General features: G+C 50.4%; 1 protein-coding gene across 4 annotated transcripts in view; it reads left to right on the top strand.

Moving 5' to 3' along the window:
- LOC115315009 (E3 ubiquitin-protein ligase HECTD1) overlaps window positions 1-21,679 on the top strand; it is a 95,429-nt gene extending 73,750 nt beyond the window's left edge. For all 4 annotated transcript variants that reach the window (XM_042288703.1, XM_040499614.2, XM_042288705.1 and 1 more), the window contains exons 28-44: window positions 633-710; window positions 1,658-1,908; window positions 2,869-3,025; window positions 5,063-5,151; window positions 5,334-5,464; window positions 6,250-6,295; window positions 8,295-8,484; window positions 10,076-10,158; window positions 10,788-10,915; window positions 12,587-12,785; window positions 13,075-13,209; window positions 13,646-13,959; window positions 14,103-14,277; window positions 14,973-15,145; window positions 17,429-17,601; window positions 18,223-18,373; window positions 19,008-21,679. In XM_042288703.1, coding sequence (XP_042144637.1) covers window positions 633-710; window positions 1,658-1,908; window positions 2,869-3,025; window positions 5,063-5,151; window positions 5,334-5,464; window positions 6,250-6,295; window positions 8,295-8,484; window positions 10,076-10,158; window positions 10,788-10,915; window positions 12,587-12,785; window positions 13,075-13,209; window positions 13,646-13,959; window positions 14,103-14,277; window positions 14,973-15,145; window positions 17,429-17,601; window positions 18,223-18,373; window positions 19,008-19,290 — 2,756 coding nt within the window. In that variant the 3' untranslated portion in view covers window positions 19,291-21,679. The remainder of the gene's footprint in view (window positions 1-632; window positions 711-1,657; window positions 1,909-2,868; window positions 3,026-5,062; window positions 5,152-5,333; window positions 5,465-6,249; window positions 6,296-8,294; window positions 8,485-10,075; window positions 10,159-10,787; window positions 10,916-12,586; window positions 12,786-13,074; window positions 13,210-13,645; window positions 13,960-14,102; window positions 14,278-14,972; window positions 15,146-17,428; window positions 17,602-18,222; window positions 18,374-19,007) is intronic.
- The last annotated feature ends 46 nt before the right edge of the window (window positions 21,680-21,725 follow it).

Below are 21,725 nucleotides of genomic sequence, written 5' to 3'. Positions count from 1 at the left end.
TCGCGTGGCTCAAAGACCAGTTTCACTTTCGGCAAACTAAGGGAGGTTTTGAAACTGCATTTCGTCAATTTCGCGCGTCAGTAGCGAGTAAGAATTGGTTCGTCAATCGCATCGTAATTTTCCTCAATTTGTTTCCGTTTCGACGGTGCGAACGTAAGAATCGACCACGTGCAAAGCGGCGACCCATGAGCCCTTTGATTGAATTTCCGCCATCAAAAGGTTTTAGAGCCAAACTCGTGCCAAGGTGTCGATTGGATCACTCTCTGAAACAAATGCTTTGCACAGCAACTTGTGCATCGCGTTGTACCGACATCTCGAACGTACGGGCCTCGTACATCTTCCTCTTCGTAGTGTCTTCGACGTCTTCCTGCATCAGCGTCAAGAAGGCTACCATTTGTTTGGCACAGACACCGAGACGATCGTAAAGATCAAGGATGGCAGACTGAATTTCAAAAAGAGTTTATTCTGCGTCCGACAGTGAGATCAGTTATTCAAAATACAACGGCAAAACCTTTTCCCTGGGGGGAGGGAGGGAGCTGAAGCATCCTTTTTGTTTTGGGGACTGCGGGAGTGCCTAATGAGGGGCACGAACGAATCCGTGTAACCCGTGACTTGCCTCGTGTCGTTTGCAGAAGTCCTCGCCGACTTGCTGGGCGACATCACGGTTGGCAACGAAGCGTCTTCGCAGCTCGGCAACCACCCCCCACCCGGTGAGAAGAGACGTCCGTCTTTCTGCGCCTTCTTCGACACACTCCCTTCCTCTTGCTCGATCGCTACGGGCCACGACTTCGGAGCCGATTTGTAATTCGTCGAAGTTCTAATGCTGGCGCGTGCGTTGGGCGGCATTTTGATAATGCGACTGCAACCGCGTCGGTACTGCCTCTGGGTTAGAAACTTTAGCAACGGAACAACTGAACTTTTCTATGCATAGGACTCGAGCTTTCGTGGGAATCTTTCGCTACTTTTGGAGCCACTTTCGACGCGTGGGCGGGATGGGGCGAGAAACACGCCGGTTAAATACCGTAATTACCCAATTCTAACGTGCACATCTTTTCGGGAAAAATGCGGCTAGAAATGGCTTGCGCGTTGCAGTCGGATACAAAACCGAAACAAAAACCGAAATCATGCCACCAACGGTCCCGCTGTCATTGCAGTTACAAGATGGCGGCGTAGCCTTTCTGCGCAACACTTGAGTCGCCAACAATGGGGGTTGCAGTCACGTCTTGAATTTCGCAACTTGAGGAGTCACGAAATTCGAAACTTGTGTTTGTGACTGGCGAAAGTAAAGAGACAATCTTCGCGAGCAAGTTGACCCGACTTCACGGCCAGCTGACGAGCCGTTTTCCCGACGTCGGAGGTGTCCTGGTCGACTACGTGAAGAAGCTCGGATCCGACCAAATGCCGGTGACAACTGAGATACTGAGCTTGAAAACCAAGTGCACATTAGAATCCTCATTTTAGGGTCTGAAAACTGGGTACGCGTCAGAATTGGGTTGGGGGGGGGCGCTAGAACCGGGTAATAATGGTACGCGTTCCCGGCACATTTCTACCACGGTGCATACTTTTGTTGAGGTGCATACTTCGTCGCGGTGCACGCATTGTTGCGGTGCGTACCTTGTCCCAGTGTTAAGAGGGTGTGGCTTTCCAATCCCCCCAGGAGGCTTTCTGAGCACGGCTCAAAGCTACCCGAGCCTGACGAGCACGACCACCACGGCGGCGGGAGGCGGGGCGGGGGGCCTGACGGTCAGCCTGACCTCCATGTCCAGCGAGAGCGAGCAGGACTTCCTCGAGACCTGCCGGGCCACCACCCTCATGGCCGACCTGGAAGACGACGACGACCTGCCGGACGACGACGACAACGAGGACGACGACGACAACGAGGACGATGACGACTACGAGGATGTCGTGGTGGGTCGGATGTTGCGCTTGGTTGCGTGGAACCGTAGCGCCGTCGTGTTTTTCGCGCATCCCTCGCGTTTTGTACACGTTTGTTGCGTCTTGTGCATATTCGTTGTTGGCAGGGGGGTGGTCGTGCTCGTGCAGTAGAGACCACCACGGTGGTCTTTACTGTTCGACCCCAGCGTCTGACGTTTGTGTTCGCCACTGAACCCTTTTTGTGGTTGTGGAGTCTCGGACTCATAATCGTGGGGTATGGGTTTAATCCCTGCTAGGGTGCGAATTTTGTCCCTCTTTGATATGCGTTTCATTTCGTAATGGTTTCCGTCCCACTCTCTTTGAGGATCCCCCACCCTTACGGTGCATTCGCACGATGGAGTGTCTTCGTGAGGAGAGGATTAAACGTCATTGAGTTTTGAGGTCACGTGCTCCGCAACACGATGCTCGCTAACCCCAGAGCTCATGTGGAGCCAAGGAGAATCTGCGACTGGCCTACGGAACATCCGTCGTCTCGTCGGAGCAACTGGGCTTCCTCCTTTGTGCCCCTGCTTTTGGGGAAGGATTATTTATGATCAACAGCTTTGAGGTGTGGGCCCCTTTCTTTCATCCTTTTTCTGCCTTTTGTTCGATGAGCCCCCGAAGGTCTCCAGCAGGTTTGTGAAAAGGAAGACTGCAACTCAACTACGTGCGACTCTGTTGTGCACATGTTCGCTGGGATTTTCTGTGACACCGCCTCCTTCTCGGGTCTTTTCCTTCTTGTAGCTCCACGACTCACTCGATTTTCTTCTCAAATAAGGATCCCTCGTGAAAATACACTGTTACACACTTTCTGTTTTAGAAGCGAAACGAGCTACGAAAGGATCTCTGTATTATAATTGCTGTTTTTCTGTATCACTCTTTAGAGGTGTTCTACTATTCAGAAATTGACGAAGCTGTCGACGTACCCTTTTTTCCGTCTCCGCTGTCTGTCAGGAGGAAGACGGCATGGAGCTGCGCAGCGGCAAGCGGCGCAGCTGGGACGACGAGTTCGTGCTGAAGCGGCAGTTCTCGGCGCTGATCCCCGCATTCGACCCCCGGCCCGGGCGCACCAACGTCAACCAGACGTCGGACCTCGAGATCCCTCCCCCAGGTCGGTCCTCCTCCTCCTCTCCCCTCCAGCAGCGCAGGCGAGCACGCCCCGCCACCCGCCCGAACCACCTGTCGTCGCCGCAGCAGCGGCTGCCACAGCGCCCACGCGGTAGGTGTAGTTTGGCAACGACGACGTGACCCGTCCCTCACGGCGGGACGGTGCTCCCCGGAACGTGGTTCTACGACGTGGCACGGCCTGCGGTGGCGTGGTGAGACTGGTGGCGGCGGCGGCTGTATGGCACCTAGAACGCTTCTCTCGACGACCCGCGTGTTTAGCGTCCCATTCGCCGAAAGTGGTCCCAAAGTGGCAACGAATGACGTAGCGGAGGCCGGAGTGTTGGTTGTCACAACCCTGGCGGTTAATCGCTCCAAGGTTACGGCCGGCTACAACGCGATGCTGCCATAATGTCGTCGGGCAGAGGTCGAGGGACCACTTTTTTGGACGCGGTAAACGCGGCAGTCGGAGATGCATCTTAGGTACCATGGTGGCCCGATGAGACTGGTGGCGGCGGCGTGAGTAAGTGGGAGGCGCCGATCGCCCGACGACCGGTTTTTCTTGGCGCGGCGGGTTGCTGGCTTTAGGCTCTGGGAGTTAGCGGGAGCCTGACAGGAGCGTGGAGTCGGGCGACAATTGATATTCCGGGCTCGTGGTTTTGGTCGTCGAGGCTGTACGTTCGTCTCGGACGTCGGGTGTTAGTTCTTAAGGTCGTGCGGTCGTGGTCCGGGTGTTTATTCTCAAGGTCATTTGTTCATTCTCAAGGTCATTTGCTGATCCTCAAGGTCTTGTGCCCATTATCGGGGCCATATGTTCCCTCTCGGGGTCGTGTGTTCATTCTCAAGGTCACGATTCGTTCTAGCTGCTCTTTATTCTTATTCTGGGTCGTCCATTGATCCTGAAGGTCGCTTTCTCATTCTTGAGGCTCTTTAACTTGTTTTTGAGGTTCTTTTGTAATGTGCAGTGTTGCCTGTTTGTCGGGGATTATAGGTTTCTCCACAGGGGCATTTATTCTTTTTTTAAGTTTGTCCGCATACATTCCAAAATTGATTCAGTTCTGTTGGGTCTGTTCTTCTGTTTTGAGACTTAGTTATTTCTCTTGAACACCATTTGACTGGAAGGTTTCTATTTTTATTTCTTTTGCGGTGGGGGGGGGGGGGGGGGGGGGTTCAGATATAAAATTTGCTCTCAGTTTCAATTCTCTGAACACTGGGAACAGTCTTGGGGGCTACACTCGGTTTTTGGTCTTTATGCAGTTTACTTTGATGCTAACACCAGGGTCTTTTGCCAGCAAATAGTCTTGCGTTTCAACAAGGGGGCCCGTGGCAATTGTTTTCTGGTGGGATTGGGTGGTGGTGGCATGTGGCCTAATAGAAAACCTAGTCGAGCCACACAATTTCATCGCATCATTTTACCTGCACTCACTGTCTCCTGTGCGTTGAGAGTCTTCCTCCAACTTTGTGTACGACCGGGTTTAACAGTTTGTGTGGTTTTCTCTTCGGCTGTTTCATGAATTGCTGACTGCCTGACTGGGTAAGGCATCGATTACTAGGGGTTTACTAACATCATGTTATTACTACATTTATTATGACAGTGTGTTGCGATGCAGATCTTCAGTGCCAAGTGGTTCAAACTGGTGATGAAAAGTTCACTTATCGCCCGTGTCAAACAGTAGTGTAAAGCTTTCCTCTGAAAGAAATGTGTGGTGGCGCACGTCGGGTGGTCACTTCTTTTCTAGTGATAGCGATGGTGCCTGTGCTGTTTTAATATCACCTGCTTGCAAAAACTTGCACCCTGTGAAGAGGCCTGAATGCTCTTATTTTAAGATACCCCATATTACGACGTGATGTGTGAAAATATCTTGCACCACACAAGCACGAGGAAATTCTTTTCTTTAGCTATCCAATGCTCAGAATAAGCAACTTGCATTTACGAAGCGTGGAACAGGGATCAGTATTTGTTTAAAGGTGTCGGTTATCGTGCAAAAGTTAAACTGGATATTTTCGATGACGATGCGGCTCGGTGGCCCCTCCCCTTCCACAGGCTCGGACGAATCAAATGCCGAGGAAGTGCGAGAATCGACGCCTCAGCCGAGGCTTCACCTGACGTTGAAGGGTCCCAACCTCCCAGGGGTGAGCGCTGTTCCACGAACATCCATGTATCACGCGCTTTTACCGATGCTACATTGGAGCCCCCGCCTTTGTCGTTCCGGTTGTTCGTTGTCTCGATCTCAGGGGCTTTCTAAGGCTTTGGAACTGACAAAGCTTTTCTCTGTCTTGTTCTTTTTTTTTTTTTGTGGATGGCCCAACGACAGGTTCCGGACCTGGAAGTGGACCTCGTGGATCCTGAGTGGACCATCTTCCGCGCGGTTCAGCACCTGATCCAGACCTCTGAGATGGGATCCAGGCAGGACAAGATAAGGCGTATCTGGGAGCCCATGTACATGTGAGTGCTCATGGAAAAGAAAATGTGTTCTCTAGTTTTCAAGATGAATGGTCACCCGGCTTGCCAACACGCTTTTGACACGGAATGTGCGTCGGCACCCAACCACATCCGGTTAAGTGCCAGTAACGCGAGTCGACGGGCTGACTCCCAGCCAAATGCCGATGCAGCGCTCATCTCCCCGCCAAAATTGATGTCACATGACCTCAACACCAATTCAGTTTTCTTGCTAAATTTAGCAGGGAAAATGATGTCATGACTTGGTGTCACGTCACCTATGAAGAAATTCAGTTTCTCCGCTAGATTTAGCGGGAAAATTGACGTCGCATGACATCAACACCAATGCAATTCTCCGCTAAATTTAGCGGGGAATTGAATTGCTGTTGAGGTCACTTGATGTCAAATTTCCCCCTAAATCTAGCGGAGAAGCTGAATTTCTTTGTAGCTGACGTGACACCAAGTCGTGACGTCATTTTCCCTAGCGGGGAAACTGAATTGGTGTTGAGGTCACGTGGCGCCCATTTTTCAGCTAAATTTAGTGGAGAAATTAGAAGGAGGGGGAGGATGGGAGGGTATGCAAAAGGAAAGGATATGGAGGAGGGGGAGGGGCATACCCTCCCCTCCTCCTCCTGAAGAGCTGCTCTGTAATTTCGCGTTACAGAGATTTGTAAGTGTCTCTGTTTTGTTTCTGTCTGCCAACAAGCTTTTCCCATTAAAGTTGCGCCTCTGTCTCACCTACTTGAGACTTATCGTGACATATTGACGTTTCTTTTTTTCTCTCTGTACAGAATCATCTACAAGGCAGCCAAGGAGGACAGCTCGTACTCGAGAGAGGTAGGTCGATCTGTGGCGGGCCTAACGTCGTAAGATCTGCCGACATTGCTAAGCATCGCTGGGCGGGTACGACTGATGCGACTGCGAGCTTCCGAGACTTGTACAGTACTTGTTACAACCACAGTCGCCGACCAATCTTTTGGACTTCGCAGGAATCGAAAAAAATGGCCGGATAACAAAGCTGTTCTAAAAATTGGAAGATTAAAACACTTGCCTTTGTTATGTCTAACTGGGCTTCAAAAAGCCATCAGCAGTGCCTTGTTTCAAGCTATGCCTCCACTTGCGTTCAACCACTTAAGAATTGCCACCTTCTTTTCTAGCGTTACGGTCAAGTACTTTCCGTGCTTCTTAGCGAAACTTTGCAAGCCAGCGTAGTCTTCGAAACACGATTCACCGAGACGAGATGAGAAACGCAAGACCACTGCAGAATGGCGATTGAACAAGGCAAAATGGTAGTGATGATGATAATGACATGCAGCCAGAGAAGAAAAATAAAAGTCAGCATGTGTCACCTAGCGGCAGGACTTAGCATCAGTACTCAAGTAGCGCTGCCAAACCAAGCCAATGCATGTGCAGCCAATGCAAAATCTAAAATGGTAGAGTCGCGGTAGCGTTTCTCATTGATTGCTTGCGACGTTGTTTTTTTTTCAAAATATCACACTTTCGGACTTCAAGCGGTCTGAAACGTCGGTTATGAATATGCACTATTTCTATCGGGTAGGTCACGGTTCCTCCGTCTGGTCCAAAGTATCAAACAAGTCCGAATTATCGGCATCCTTAAAATCGGTCGGCGACTGTGATCAAAGTAATCCGGAAAGTCAGTTACTTTATCAAATAACGGCCAGTTACTTTTCTTCTCAAGTAATTAAATTAAGTAAGCTAATTACTGTGAATAATTTTAACAAATAGTGATTGTAATTGTATTTGATTACTTTTTCCGAGTAACGTGTACTAGACTGGAGCTGCCACATAGGTGCGGTGCCTGGAATGTGTCTTGGACTGGCGTGTTTGGCGTCCCGTCACGGCGTCCCAACTCTCGGCTGCCGAACGTCCGTCCAACTCTCAGCTGGACGGGCGTCTGGCACGTCCACCACCGCGCCGCGACACCTCCAGGATCGCAGCCAGCGACGGCACGACACTTCGACGACGTTGTCGGGCGGAAGTCGAGGAACCACTTTTCAGGACGCGGTCAACGCGCCAGTCCGAGTCGCGTTCCGGGCGCTGTAGGCGCGGAGAACGGCAGTTCGTCTCGGCCGTCTACTTGTTGAACGTTCCACCGTCAAACCTAGAACCTTTTGCCGTTTCTCGTTTTTTTCTCGTTCAAAGTTACACGCCAGTCTCAATTTTGGTTAGACTTTCGAGTTGTCGACGTCATGCCTCGTGGGAATGTATGGGCGTTGAACGGGCTAAGGAGTTACGGGGCTCGACACTAAAACAACCTTGGATGGGACGTAATACCCTTGACATTGCGTTTCATTTTGACTGAATTGAGCCGACCCCAATGTGGCTCGGATAATTTGCTATGTTGCCTTCTATATTTAGTTGGAGCTGGTTCTTCAAAAGATTAATCTACGGCGTGGGTTCTCAAACTGGGTTCTTAGGAGCCCGGGGCTTCCTCAGAGCGCCCTCTTGGGCTCCCCGAGCTCCCAAATTTCCTCAACCGTCCCTGCCCCCAAGTAAAGTGTTTTTCCAGGTTAAGCACTGTCGTAGTAAAACTGAGCCATCCGTTGTTGTACGACTATGTGCCAAACATTCCCTGGCATGTCCGTTATTGTTTTCAAGGTTTGCAGGCTTCTGTACTGCTTTACTGCATCGAGGAGGGGCGCTCCTTGGCTGTTAGTCAAGAGAGATGGGTATTTCTTGAGATAGAAAAGATTGAGGACCCTTCACCTACGGTGTGTTTTAACAAATCTGACATTAATTTAAACCAGCAAAAAAAAAAAAAAAAAAATCTGCATCAGAACGAGCGTTGCAACTGGCGTGTGCCGGCGTTTCGCAGGAGGCATCCCGCCAGGTGCCGGTGGCACGTCCCTCGACGAGCGGCAAGGGCGGGGTTCGAGAGGGTGCCCTGTCCCTGAGCAGCGCACTGGGATACTCGGGGTTGGAGGCCCAGGGCGGCTGCAGCGTGGATGACGTGCTGCAGCTGCTGCGTCTGCTCAGCACCCACCGCAGCCGCACCAGCTCCATTGGTGCGACCCTTCCTTCCTCCTCTCTCTCTTTTTTTACCACAGAATGTGTTAGAGGTTGCATAAGTTCGTGAGATACGATTCTGTGACTCGTCACTCGGACATGTGACTGAAATGTCACTCCGACAAGTGACCCTGCAACGCTTGACTTTGTGCCATGTTACTCTGTGGCACGTGACTGTAACGGGTTACGCAGTGACACATGACTGTAACAGGTTACCCTGTAACACGTGACTGCAACACGTGACTGTGACATGCGACTTCATGACGCGTGAGAATTCGAGTGCCTCCACCGGCAAGCATGCCCCACGTGGTTACTCATTCATTCGTTGACCAGGCAAAGACACAGACGTTGCTTCGTTCCAGGGAGCAGGCTTCCACTCCCGTTTATTTTCAAGAACACGGTACACTACAAAACACACACTTCAAAACTGCATACACTACCAAAACTATACATACAATACAGAACATCACTATAATACAACGCTAGGCCTACACCAACATGGCCATGCTCCTGGCCTCTCGTAATCGGTGCCCTGAATCACTTGCCTTTGTTGTTCGTGACCTGGGAAAGAGAAATCATTTCCTCCTCATCCGTCCCCTTTTATAACTGATAGGCGAGGGGAATCTCTCGCCCTGCCAGGAGGCTGCAAAGCGCCATCTCTTGGCTAGAAAGGGAAACGGGGGTGGGGCTCTGCCTCTGAGGAGATGAGACTATTCATTGCGTCTGGGGCGGCTAATTAACCGCCCCACGGACAAGAGGGCAGAAAGATGGGGGCCCTCATGAAAACTTGAGGCTCCACCACGTGGCTTTACATAATGCATTACTAGTAATGAGTTATTTCTACCTAGTTACTTTTTTCAGTAACGATTTTAGAAAAGGGATGAGTTACATACTTACTTTTAAGGCCAAGTAACGGTATTTCATTACTTTTGGGGAGTAACACGTACACTGTCTAGACAGCCTCATTTTAATTCTAACCCGAGTATGCGTTTATTGCGATGGGTATTCCGAAAAACAACTAAACAGTATGAAAGTATAGTAACGTGTATCGCTGAACACGTTGCTATACTTTTGTACTGCTGAAGTGCAACAATTACTGAAAAGAAAACCTTGAAGCATAAAACAAAAGCGGTTTTGGGTCGTCAAAGTAACGAGAAAAGTAACTCGCTACTTTTGAGATAAAGAACGCATTCCTTTTGAGAATCGGTAACGAGTAATGCATTCAGTTACTTTTTGAGCGAGTAACGGTATTTAGTTACTTTTTTGGGCATAACATGTACATGTCTGCTTGTGACATGTAACTCTTACATGTTACTCTGTGACATGACACGTTGCTGACACGTGACTTACATGCCACTCTGACACGTGACTCTGTGGCATGTTACTTTGCGACTGTGACATGTCACTTTGACACGTGACTCGGTGATACGCGACTGTGACATGTTGCTCTGTGACACGTCACCGATGCGTGACTGCAAATCTTAGGATTGCATTTATTTGTTGGTGTGACCGTACTTTCACCTTGCTTAGTCTGCACTTGAAACTACTATATAACTGGAGCTTCTTTTATTTTTTTTTTTTGGCATTCAGGAATCGAAGATATTCTGAGCACAGTAACCCTGGAGGACTTCCTCAGTAAGAAGATTACCAACAAGCTGGTACAACAGATCCAGGTAAGCGTGCTGCTATAACTGCGAAATTTGTTCAGGACCCGTAACCAATTTTAGTAGTTTTACCAGTTGTACCGACGTGTGCTGACATGTTTAATTGCGTTAGTATCTATAGCAATTGTTAAATGGCCCCAGTTGTCAAATTAAAAAGGGTTCAATGAGAGGTGCGACCCATTTGGCAAATTGCTTTATTGGTAGCGCTGTTTTAGTGTAAGTGCATATACTGTAAAATACCGCAGAAGCGCTCACTTCATTCAAGCGCCCACTATTAACATTTCCCTAACTTGGGAACTCTGTAAATTATATATTAAGTGCCCGATTGGATGACAGGCACCTATGTCTAGATAAACCCAGTTTTAATGAACTTAGGGTGAGCTCTCTTCCGGCATTTACGATAACTAAGAAATTTTTATCCAGGAGCCGCTTGGCTTTCCCATGGTGCGTCAGTGTTTGCGAAGAGAAGTGCAGTTTTGAAGCTGGGAATTGCACGCTGTTTATAATGCATGCAGCGTGATACAGGGCCCCTGGCACACCGTAGCATTTGTTGCACGTTGCGCCACTAAGCCGTTTCTTCTTCTCATGATCGGCACACCCTCGCACCCGTAAACGCACGACCGTCGTCGTCCTTGCAGGACCCCCTGGTGCTGTCGTCTGGCTCCCAGCCGGACTGGTGCGAACACCTGACCTACTCCTGCCCCATGCTGTTCCCTTTTGAGACCCGGCAGCTCTACTTCTCCTGCACGGCCTTCGGAGCCTCCAGGTGGGTTTTGCCTCCGTTTGCAACTTGTCTCGCAGTGTGCAACTGTTGGTCGCATCATCGGTTGTGGTGGCTGCCTCACTCGTACGCTTTAAACGACGCCATACACTGGCACAAGACACAGCATGGTTTCAGGTTTCGTGGAAGGACCCGCAGAATCCAAAAGTGGAGTGGTACGAATTCTTTTTTCGGTCGAGCAAACTGTTTGATGACCAGACGTTTCGGCGGTGCCTTTTTATAGTTGCTACCTGTGACGCCGAGGCTGGGATGATCACTTCCGAACGACAAGTTTGATGGTGTGTGCAAAAAGAATGGTGGAAGAGTGGAGTCATTGTATTCTTCAACTAAATCTTTCAGTGTTGGCGGTCTGACATCACTCTTATTTGCGTTGACGAAAGTGGTATTAACCGCATGGAGACTTTATGGCGAGCTTTTAATCATTCGTGGAAGGGGGACCACAGCGGTGCTTTTAGTTACACACTTTGCCAATTATGTTACCTGGTTGTAGTTAAGACTCATGTAGCAAAGATATGGGGGTAGTATAGCAGACTTGATGTAAGCTTTCAAGACTGATACAGGCATCTGTGGCCCTGATGTCTGAATTTTTTTCTTAAACAATTAACTTTTAGAGTCTCTTTTACCACAGCATTTTGACGAACCTCTGTCAGCATCCATAGTCTGAAAGTTTGCAGTTCCACCATACATCACACTGTGCTGAAAATAATTTAAATCCATTTGCATTGTTAGTTGTGAGTTTTACCATTGGCATAAATTATACCCATTCATTTACGAACCGTCTGTTCCTTTATTCGGGACGACAAGAGAAATGGTGTAGAGCGAGTCTCCGATAATAGGGAGCAAAGGCCTGCATCCACTTGGTGCCAAATCGGATTTAAAAATGGTGCCGAATCAGCGAGAGAATTTTAGCAGACAGACTTAGTTGCTGGATCGGTGGGAGAATTTTTACGAAGACAGACTATGTTTTGTTGCAAACATGCCAGAAAAAAAAAAAACGGGTAGGTTATGTATATGACACGGCCACAAGTTTTAGGCGTGACATCTGTGTACCGAGTCTAGCGAAACGAAATGCTGTGGACATACGAGGTGTGTCACAAGATGGCAGCGTGAATTACGTCATGTCAGCGTCAGATGTATTATGATCATTCTGTTCGGTGCATAGCTCTTCAACGGAGAGAGATATCTCAATGATCCTTTCACCATCATGTTTGACTCAATGAGGTTTATGTATGCCCGACATTTCAGTGATATCTATACAACAGGAAGTTAAACAGAGGCCTCGACGGTCAAATTTAGGCTTAGTTTCAACTTTGACGCGGAATTAGTAACACGATATTGTCACAAGTCGTATGTTAGCACCTATCGTGGAGTGTAAGTGTATTCAACTTTTAGTTGATACCAGAAACAACTTAATCAAACGACACATCTGCTAGCAACAGCGATTTAAACTGTATTGAGCGCTCACTTTGACGGCTCATCGAAAGCACCGTTTCACCTCACACTTACGCAGGAGGGGAGTGAATGGGCATATCGCTTTCTGGTTTACAGTCGCAGAGCTAGTAGCCTGTCTTACTGAAGTCTGTTTTCGTACATACACCCTGTACGGGTGAGACTTCACTTCAAAATGCCCGTGTGTGTTTGTGGGGTGCCGTGCAGGTCGATAGTGTGGCTGCAAAACCAGCGTGACGCCAGTGCGGAGCGTCACCGGGGACCCTCCCCCCGGCGGGACGACCCCCACGAGTTCCGGGTGGGGCGACTGAAGCACGAGCGGGTCAAGGTGCCCCGGGGGGACAAGCTGCTTGACTGGGCCACCCAGGTCATGCGCCTGCATGCCCCACGCAAGACTGTCCTCGAGGTGGGTAGGGACGGGGGACACTCACCACCAAAAAGTGACTTGGGTTACAGTCACTCAAGTCGAGAAGGTGATTTTAGCTGAAATGTGCTTCGAGCCGAAATGGGATTTGAGCCGAAATGGGATTTGAGCCAAAATGGGATTCCAGCCGATATGGGAATGAGCCGGATTGTGATTTGAGCCGAGTAGTGATTCGAGCCAATATGTGATTTGAGCAGAAATATGATTGGAGCCGAAACTTGATTGGATCCGAAACATGATTGGAGCCGAAATGTGATTTGTGTGTCGCCAGGTGGAGTTCCAAAACGAAGAAGGCACTGGCCTGGGCCCGACGTTGGAGTTCTACGCCCTGGTGGCGGAGGAGCTCCAGAGGAGGGACCTGGGCATGTGGCTCTGCGAGGACATCCCGACCACCAACGACAAAAAGGTGGGACACCCCCTCCGTTTTAGCCTCAGTACAGTCGTTGGGCTTTAAAGCTCGTGCACACACTTCCGACTGCTTACAACCGAGTACCTTAACACCCCTTGGGATCTCCAACAGTGAGAGAACACTTGGTGCCGCCTGTCAGGTAGCGTTGGAACACTTGGCATCTCAGTATATTTCCTTTATGTTTTGTGCATCATTCTTTTGACAATGTCATAAAGGACCATTTTTCATAAATGGCACATACATATGATCTCGCAAATACCGCAAAACCTTCGCTCTAGCGAAATGCAGTTCCAGGGTCGCCTCATAGATGGCACCACCGTGCCGGCGTGTTCTCTCGTCACGAGATCACAGGAACTTGTGTATTACGAAAATTAGCGGAAATTAACTTGTTCACAATTGTTTTGAAACGAGACGTGCGGGTGCTGTTGCGCAGCCGACGGCGGCCTCCTCGGTGTCCGGCCCAGACCAGCGTCCCCCGTGGGGCGGGGAGAGCTCGAAGCCCCCCGGCTACTACATCCACACGGCGTACGGCCTGTTCCCGGCGCCCCTGCCCCAGGGGTCCGGGGTGTGCAGCCGGGTGAGCGCCTGGTTCCACTTCCTGGGCATCTTCCTGGCCAAGGCCCTGCAGGACGGCCGCCTGGTGGACCTGCCTCTGTCCCGGCCCTTCCTCAGGCTCCTCTGTCCGGGCCCACAGGCCTCGGCGGCACAGCCCCTGGGGCAGGCGGCCTCCAACTCGGCCACCGCACGGTACGCAGATGTCCAAACGCCCCCCTCCACCGCGACTCGGGTCTGACGAGGGAGGGGACAGCGATGGGAAGCTTTTAACGCAGAACGTGTTTTACGAGTCGTTTTCTACGAAAGAATTTTTTTTCTCCCGCTCGCACTTGCAGGGAGCAGTCGATCAACCAGGTGAACTCGTCAATGACCCGCGAGGACCTCGGCCTGCATCCCTGCCAGCAGGAGGACGCCCCGCCCTCGGGCTTGCAGGTGCCTCGCAGGGGAGTGTCCCTGCTGGGCCAGCCGGCCTGGTTCAGCGGGATCCTCACCCACGACGACTTCATGGAGGCAAGTTTTAGAGCGACAGCTTGGTACGGGAATCCCGCATGGAACTTGCTCGCTCGAGTTGCCATTGGAGACACCTAGGCTGCCTGTGCTATGTTTACCGCCATGCATAGGTGTAAACATTCCGTAGGCGTACGTAGCATAGGTGTTTGTTTATCTTGTCCTAAGAAGTGGTCTCTCAGACATTTGGATATACCATGCTGCTTTCTGAAGTTCGGTTAGTTTTCCTATCTGTACTTTGGTTCAACTTCATATCTGCAAACAGCATGCTCCTTTTACAACAGACTGAAGTCTTGGTCATTATCAAGGTCTGTTAAAACCAATTTAGACTGTATGACCTCCTAATTTGGCAGTCACAGTTATGATACCCCGTAACACGGTGTCACAGTGTCACGTGACCCGACATAGCAGCGTCGTGCAACGGCGTAACTCGACATCAGTGCCACGCGACACCGTGGTGTCGCGTCGTCGCGGTATGTGTTCACGGGGTTAGTGTTGCCATTCACCAAGTTGAGGGGCAAAAATATTGTATGTCACGCCATAACAGACCTTCCAGTTTTCATTCTGCGCAATTCAGACTACGTGGGATAGAGGAGATAAATTTTGCTCATCGCAGTAATGTCGTAACTCCCGTCTCACCCCTTTTAACCGGGAGTTTCTCGATCTTGGCTGACTCTAGACCCTTTCCCCTGCTCCAGGTGAACCCGCACCAGGCGCGCTTCCTACAGCAGCTGCGGGAGCTCTCCGCCCAGAAGCAGCGCATCATCGGGGACAACTCGTTGAGCCACGAGGACCGGGTGCGGCAGCTGCACAACCTTGCCTTCCCCACCCACGACGGCACGGGGGTGCCCGCCCGCATCGAGGACCTTGGGTGAGCCTCTGGCGGGAAGGGGCGGCGCGCCCACGTCGAGAGAGTTCCACCCGTTTGCGTGTCGGCTCTGGCGTTTCTAAGTTTTTTTTCTCTGGTTTGCCACTTAAGTGCCAGACTCGAGCCAAAGATGCCACGTACAAACTGAAGGGCCAGCAGTGAAGCCTGAACCTGGCACTTTTTTTTGGGCAATTTAGGCCCAAAGTTGCAATTTAAAAACTGGACAGCCGGATGGGAAGCCTAACTCTGGCACTTGTTTTGGAGACTTAGGCCCAAAGGTGCTAGATGACGGCCAAACTGTCGGCAGTGAAGCCTGACTTTGGCACTTGTCTAGCGAATTAGGGCCTAGGTACCCAGGCTGTGGCCAAAGGTCAAGTATGGCTCTATCTTGGCTCTTTCGGGCTTTTTAAAAAAATCACTAAACCTAATAAAAATAACATTTTTTTATGTTACAAAACGAGTTTTCAGGTATGCGGGCGAAACCGAAATTGTACCCCTGTGGTATGATGATCATAGCGTTTGTACCCAACTATACTCCGTTTCATGATAACTGTGGAGGATGCAGCATCCACGACTCAGTAAGGGTGTCGGAGCAAGGCACATGACACCACTCCACGGTCGAGGCCGCGGAGGCCTCGTTACCGTCACAGCACCACTCCGTCTGCAACAAAAAGCAGTTGTAGGCATCTTTTTATTTTAACGGCAATCGAAGTCGCGCGATTGCATCTCTATCGACACTACGCTACACGACACGGAAGAAAAAGGAAGACATGTTACTTTTCAACGATACTTGATTCAGATCAAGCCTTTTCCGATAACCATGTGGCTTTTGAACGACGTTTGAACAATCACAGCCCTGTAATTGGCCAATTCCGCTCAAAACGTTGTCCTGGCATTAGCACCTGCCACAGATTCGGGGGTAAATTGAGCGTATGGTTGTGTCATGGATTGTTCCCGAAGAGCTCGTTACTCTAGCGAAAGGCAATGTTCCGGTGGTGGACGTTCATTCGAAGTTGGTTGGTTTTGCAGCGGACGACTCTTGGTCAACAGACGACAGCCGGTTTCTCCAGGCCTCGCATTCGGCGCAGTGACACAAACGCTCCCATGACATGGTGTCACGTGCCTCGCTCCGGCGCTCTTGTTGGGTCGCGGGGACCGTAGCCTCCACAGTTTGCCAAGTTATCGTGTGTGCTCTAAGGTCCAGCGAACTTCGAGCGCACTGGTCGGGTACAAACGTTGTCATCATATCATCATTACCCACAGGGGTACAATTTTGGTTTTGCTTGCAAATTGAAAAATTCATAATGTAGCATCAATATTGGGCAAACAAATTTTTTTTTGACAATTCGTAATTTTTAATGTGCCTGTCCTAACCAGGTAGAAAAAATTTAGACGTTTACTAATCTCTGTAATGTGAAATTAGAGAGCAGCTCTTCAGGTATTTTGATTTGGCTATATACCGCGCTAAAGAATTTGGGGAAGAAATATCTATATGTAGAAATATGGACCTCGTACTCCTGCGTACATAATGTAAATTATGTATATATATATACATCCTGACAAAGGCCGGACTCCGGCCGGACTCCGGCCGAAACGTCGAAGATTAAATCGTCCGTTGTTGCTGTTTTTCACTAAGGGTTTTTTTCTTCTCAGTTTTATATATATATATATATATATATATATATATATATATATATATATATATATATATAAATTACTTGTAATATTATTTATATAAGGAGGAGGGGAGGAGAGGAGGAGGAGAGGGTATGGAGGATCCTCCTCTCCCCTCCTCCTCCTTAACACCCTCCCCTCCTCTCAAAGTTTTAGCTGGAAAATTGACGTTGCGTAACTTCAACACGAATTTGGTTCTCCGCTAAATTTATGGGAAAACTGAATTGGTGTCGAGGTCAGTTTTATCGCTAAATTTAGCGGGGAAACTGAATGCTCAGTGTTGCATTATGGGACGTCACAGACCTACTCACCAGTTCAGTTTCTTCGCTAAATTTAGCGGGGAATTGAATTGGTGTATAGGTCTGTGATGTCCCATAATGCAAAGTGTGCAGTTACGCCGATGCCGCGGAACACGAGATTGAGTGCCCTAGGGGCTGCGCTCTAAAACAAATTAATTTTTTCCTAGGTTCAGTGTCTCTTTAAGGTCCTAAATTCCCAGAGAAAAACCCACATCTTAACCCAGAGAACTCCGCAGCCCGTATGTCTTTTAACCAGACACATCTTCGTGGAACGGCGACACTGACAGTTGCGCACTGCCGACTTCCCTTTCAGGCTGACGTTCCAGTTCTGCCCGTCGTCCAAGGTGTATGGGTTCGAGGCAGTGGAGCTGAGGAGTGGAGGGGAGCAGGAGGAGGTGACCCTGGAGAACATCGAGGAGTACACGGAGCTGCTCGCAGACTTCTGCCTCCACACGGGCATCCGCAGGCAGATGGAGGCCTTCAGGGGTGCGTCCGACCTACAAAGCCGAAGCTGTTTCGCCACGCGCTCGTCCCCCAGCCTGCGTTTCGCCTTGCGACGTAACGCGACGGACGAGCAACCGGAGAAAATTCATAGCTCCGAGCGTCCCACTTGACCTTCCAGTTGGGCGTAGTGACGCGCAGATTCCGCTATAATCGTGACCAGAAAATTTCAACCTACATCCGTGTCTAAATTTCGAGACCCTACCGAGCGCATGGAGCTATCGAGTCGCCGTAGCACCGCAGTGCTGCTTGTTTCAGAAAGCTTTTAGTGCACGAAAACAGCCGAAACCGCAGCAGCCAGCGGCCCGTCGTGTTCACCGGTCGCGCACATCCCTCGGACGTCTGGTTTCACTGATCCGACACGCCACGTGCCACCCACCTTGCCCCCTTGCCTTGCCCCCTCCCTTCTCCCCCTCACAGACGTGCAGCAAAACAAAATACGAAGGTTACTCTCGCTTCCTGTTGCTCGCAGTGGCTTGCGGCGTTGCTTGCATCTTTGTACGCAACTTTTTGTCGCTTCACCCGGAACGCCGATTGATTAGTCTGTTAGTATGTTTCGTGCGGTGTACCACTCGGACTTAATTGGCATCTCGTTCTCTGCGGCAGCCGGTTTCTGCAAGGTGTTCCCCATGGAGAAGCTCGGGGCCTTCAACCCGGAGGAAGTGAGGCTCATGCTGTGCGGAGAGCAGAACCCCACGTGGAGCCGAGAGGACGTCATCAACTACACGGAGCCCAAGCTGGGCTACACGCGCGACAGGTACGGGGCCAGGTTTATTTCGAGACCTTTTTCTGGCAACACCGACGGGTATTCGTCGTTGCGAATAGCGTCAAAGCATGCCCTTAAACGAGGTTAAGCAAACAAGTTCCGTAGATTTCCGTTTTACTGGCATCGTCTTCTTTGTTGCCAACACTGTTCTCCGCTGCCACTCCCACCAACGCAAGCGAGCATTTGTTAACTGTAAAATTCTAAATGCGTAGCATTTAAAGGACCTCTGCAATGTCACGGTGTCAACTGATGTCGCAAGACGTGTCATGCGACATTATGACGTTCCATGACGTCATGGTGTCCCATGACGACCGTCACGCCGATGATGTCACGTGAACACCGTGACATTGTTACGGTGTTCTTGCACTAACCTTCGGGGAGCTTCTCAATATCTTGGCGACGTCGCGCGAAGAAGTGGCGTCGTCGGTGCGACGTCGCCATCGAGGCTTCATCTCACAGACACGAAAGCCCTGTAAATGCCACGCATTTAAAATGGTGGCAGCAGTCGCACGAACGAACACGCACGTTGGGCAACGGAGCCGCGCGGCCCGCTCGCCCTTCGTCGCAGTGGCGCGACGAGCGCCTCGACGTCCTCCCACCGTCTCCCGCTCCCCTCTCTGTCCAGCCCCGGGTTCCAGCGTTTCGTCAACGTGCTGGTGGACATGACGGGGGCGGAGCGCAAGGCCTTCCTGCAGTTCACCACGGGCTGCTCGTCCCTGCCGCCGGGGGGCCTGGCCAACCTGCACCCGCGCCTCACCGTGGTGCGCAAGGTGGACGCCTCGGACGGCTCCTTCCCCTCGGTGAACACGTGCGCCCACTACCTCAAGCTGCCGGACTACTCCAGCGAGGCACTGCTCAGGGAACGCCTGCTCGCCGCCACCCGTGAGAAGGGCTTCCACCTCAACTGAAGCGCCGCTCAGGAGGGCAGTCGTGCCGTGGGCGCCCGCCCGGGACTCCTTTTTTTCGGCCGCGAGGACTCCTTTTTTCAAAGACGCGGGGCAAGAGCGCCCACCAGGGACCCCTGTTTGAAAGACTGAACACGGAGAGAGGTACCAGTGCCGAAAATGTGCGTGGCAGATGCCACTTCCGGCGAGGGTGGCGAACCAGTCGGAAGGCGTGCGCCGCAGGAACCGCTTCCGACGGGCATGTCCGCGGCGCGTTTGTTTGCAGTGAGCCGGTTCGAAGGACGTTCCGGCGAATTGCGAATACGGATCGATCCGACCGAGATCTCGGCGGTGAAAGTCGGATGCTGCGAAGGCCTTTGCGGCGAATTCGTGCCCGACTCGAACCTCCGCGACGGTCTTTTTCGTGGACGGAGGTCCTCGTTTTGGGGCGATTTTTCTTCCGCAAAAAGCGGAGAAGGTGCACTTTCGACGACCTTTTGTAGGTCACCTTCGTTCCAGCGGGACGCTTCTGGCGAACGCGGTCGTGACGAGGGCGCTCGTTCAAGACCTCCGCCCGCCCCGGCTTAATTTTTTTTATTCCGGGGGCGACGGAAGTGGGTGGGCGCTAGTTTTCACGTAGAACACTTTGCAAAAGGGCACACGGCGCCTTCCTCGCTCGCTTTCCAACCAATATGCCTCCGGGGGTTAAAAAAAAGCGTGTGCCACAAGACGAGCCTGATCTTTACGGAAGGCATCGAGAGCCGTGCATTGTTCGAGGAACCAGTTCATTCTTTGCCGACCACACGTTTTGAGTTAACTTCTGTTTTTCTTTTCGGAGCGAACTCTTACTTTCGGTGCTGCATTGCGCGCACGTGAGTGGACGCGCTTTTGCCGACTCGTCTCGTTTATCCAGAGGGACCCGAACGGAAGTCTTTTTGCAGTGAGTGTGTGTGTGCGTGTGTTCGAAGTTGGCGAGGTAGAGTGCAAGGCACAAGCCACGGGCGCCGACTTGCGGACGCGTCAACCGACGATGCTTCTTGCCACGGACACCAGCAGGAGAGACGACAGGAGCTTTGCGTATCCTTCGTATTTTCTTTCCTTTCCTCTCTTCGTCGTGTGCCTTTGAGTTTGTATTTTCTTCCCTGACCTGTCCTGCACTAAAGAAAAAACTTGCCTCTTGCGTGCCTCCACGCGACTGATGCCTCGTTGCGTAGAAATGTCAGACGGGCTTTGTCGTCGCAACGCTCAGTTTGGCTTGGCTGGCGTCGGCATTTTGAAATTTGCCGACGAAGAGAATTTTTTTTTTTTTCTTTTATGGCCCATTCTTTTTTTTGGTGTCACCGGTTTTAAGTTGCGCTTGGCCCTCTCCGGTGTGAATAGAGAATGGTGAAGAGTCGAAGTGCGATTTTTGCTTCGCACGCGTAGCTGTAATAGGCATCTTTGGGCAGTTGCACTTGAAAGTTGGGGGGGACGTGACAACGGCAATGCAGTGACTGGCGCAATCTTTAGTCTAATGAATTCAGAGATCTTTAGGCGAAGAGTCGCCCAAATTTTCGCATGGCCACTTACCGTCTCTGCACTGCTCGGTGCGTCTGTAGTGATCGGTAGCGATTAGAGGAGGCTCTGTGGAAGAGTTAGTCATGTTACATTAGTCTGAAGACTGGGCCGGGTGCATGCATCGTAACGTGGGAGGGGAATATTTTCTGGCCGGTGCACTTTATATCGGAGGCGGTTTGCCTGAATGGTAGACGTTGCGGGAAAGTATGCTTCCTTTTTTTTTTTTTTTTTTTTGTGTGTGTCTTGACATGGAATATTGATGCCATCACTGGTTGTTAAGTGCCTGGGGAAGTTTACGGTTAATATCCTTAATAGGTTTTAAAAAAAAAGCCGCGAACTCCAGTCATAATGAATAAAGCAAAAAGTAAAAGAGAATGTAGGAAGTGTGTATATATATCGAACACTTGACCCATATATAGGTATATATATTATATATACACATTATAAAGAAAATACAAAAAAGAGCTTCTATTGTACACCTACCTAAGTACATATACCTGCAGGAAAAAAAAAAGGCAAACTGTGGGGATTTTTTTTTTTTTTTGCGAGAGTTGTGTGCTTTTTGTTTGTACTTTGTTGGGGTCTTTTTTTTTTGGTTGCTTTTTGTCGCATGCCTGTTTTCGAGAGTTTCTTCAACATTTTACTTGCGTGTGTGGGTGCGTGCATGCGTGTTTGCCGGCAAAGAGCAGGCAAGAGTGTCGTCAAATTAGTGGAATGTTTGCTGCTTCGCTAGTATAATTATTTATGATAGTGAACATAGCCTGTTCCGCTGACTTCGGAGAAGAAAAAAAAAATATACTGTGATGTTTCTGTGGGTGAAATAAAGGAATATTGCCAGATGTTTGTTTTGGGAAAACGCTGACCACTGTTTTTCTGTGTCAAATCCAGGTTGTACGAAGCCC

Source organism: Ixodes scapularis, unplaced genomic scaffold, assembly GCF_016920785.2.
Source record: "Ixodes scapularis isolate PalLabHiFi unplaced genomic scaffold, ASM1692078v2 PGA_scaffold10__122_contigs__length_95168666, whole genome shotgun sequence".
NCBI classification, from domain to species: Eukaryota; Metazoa; Arthropoda; class Arachnida; order Ixodida; family Ixodidae; genus Ixodes; species Ixodes scapularis.
Note: the sequence above shows the minus strand (reverse complement) of the source record. Positions and strands in the feature narration are given on the sequence as shown.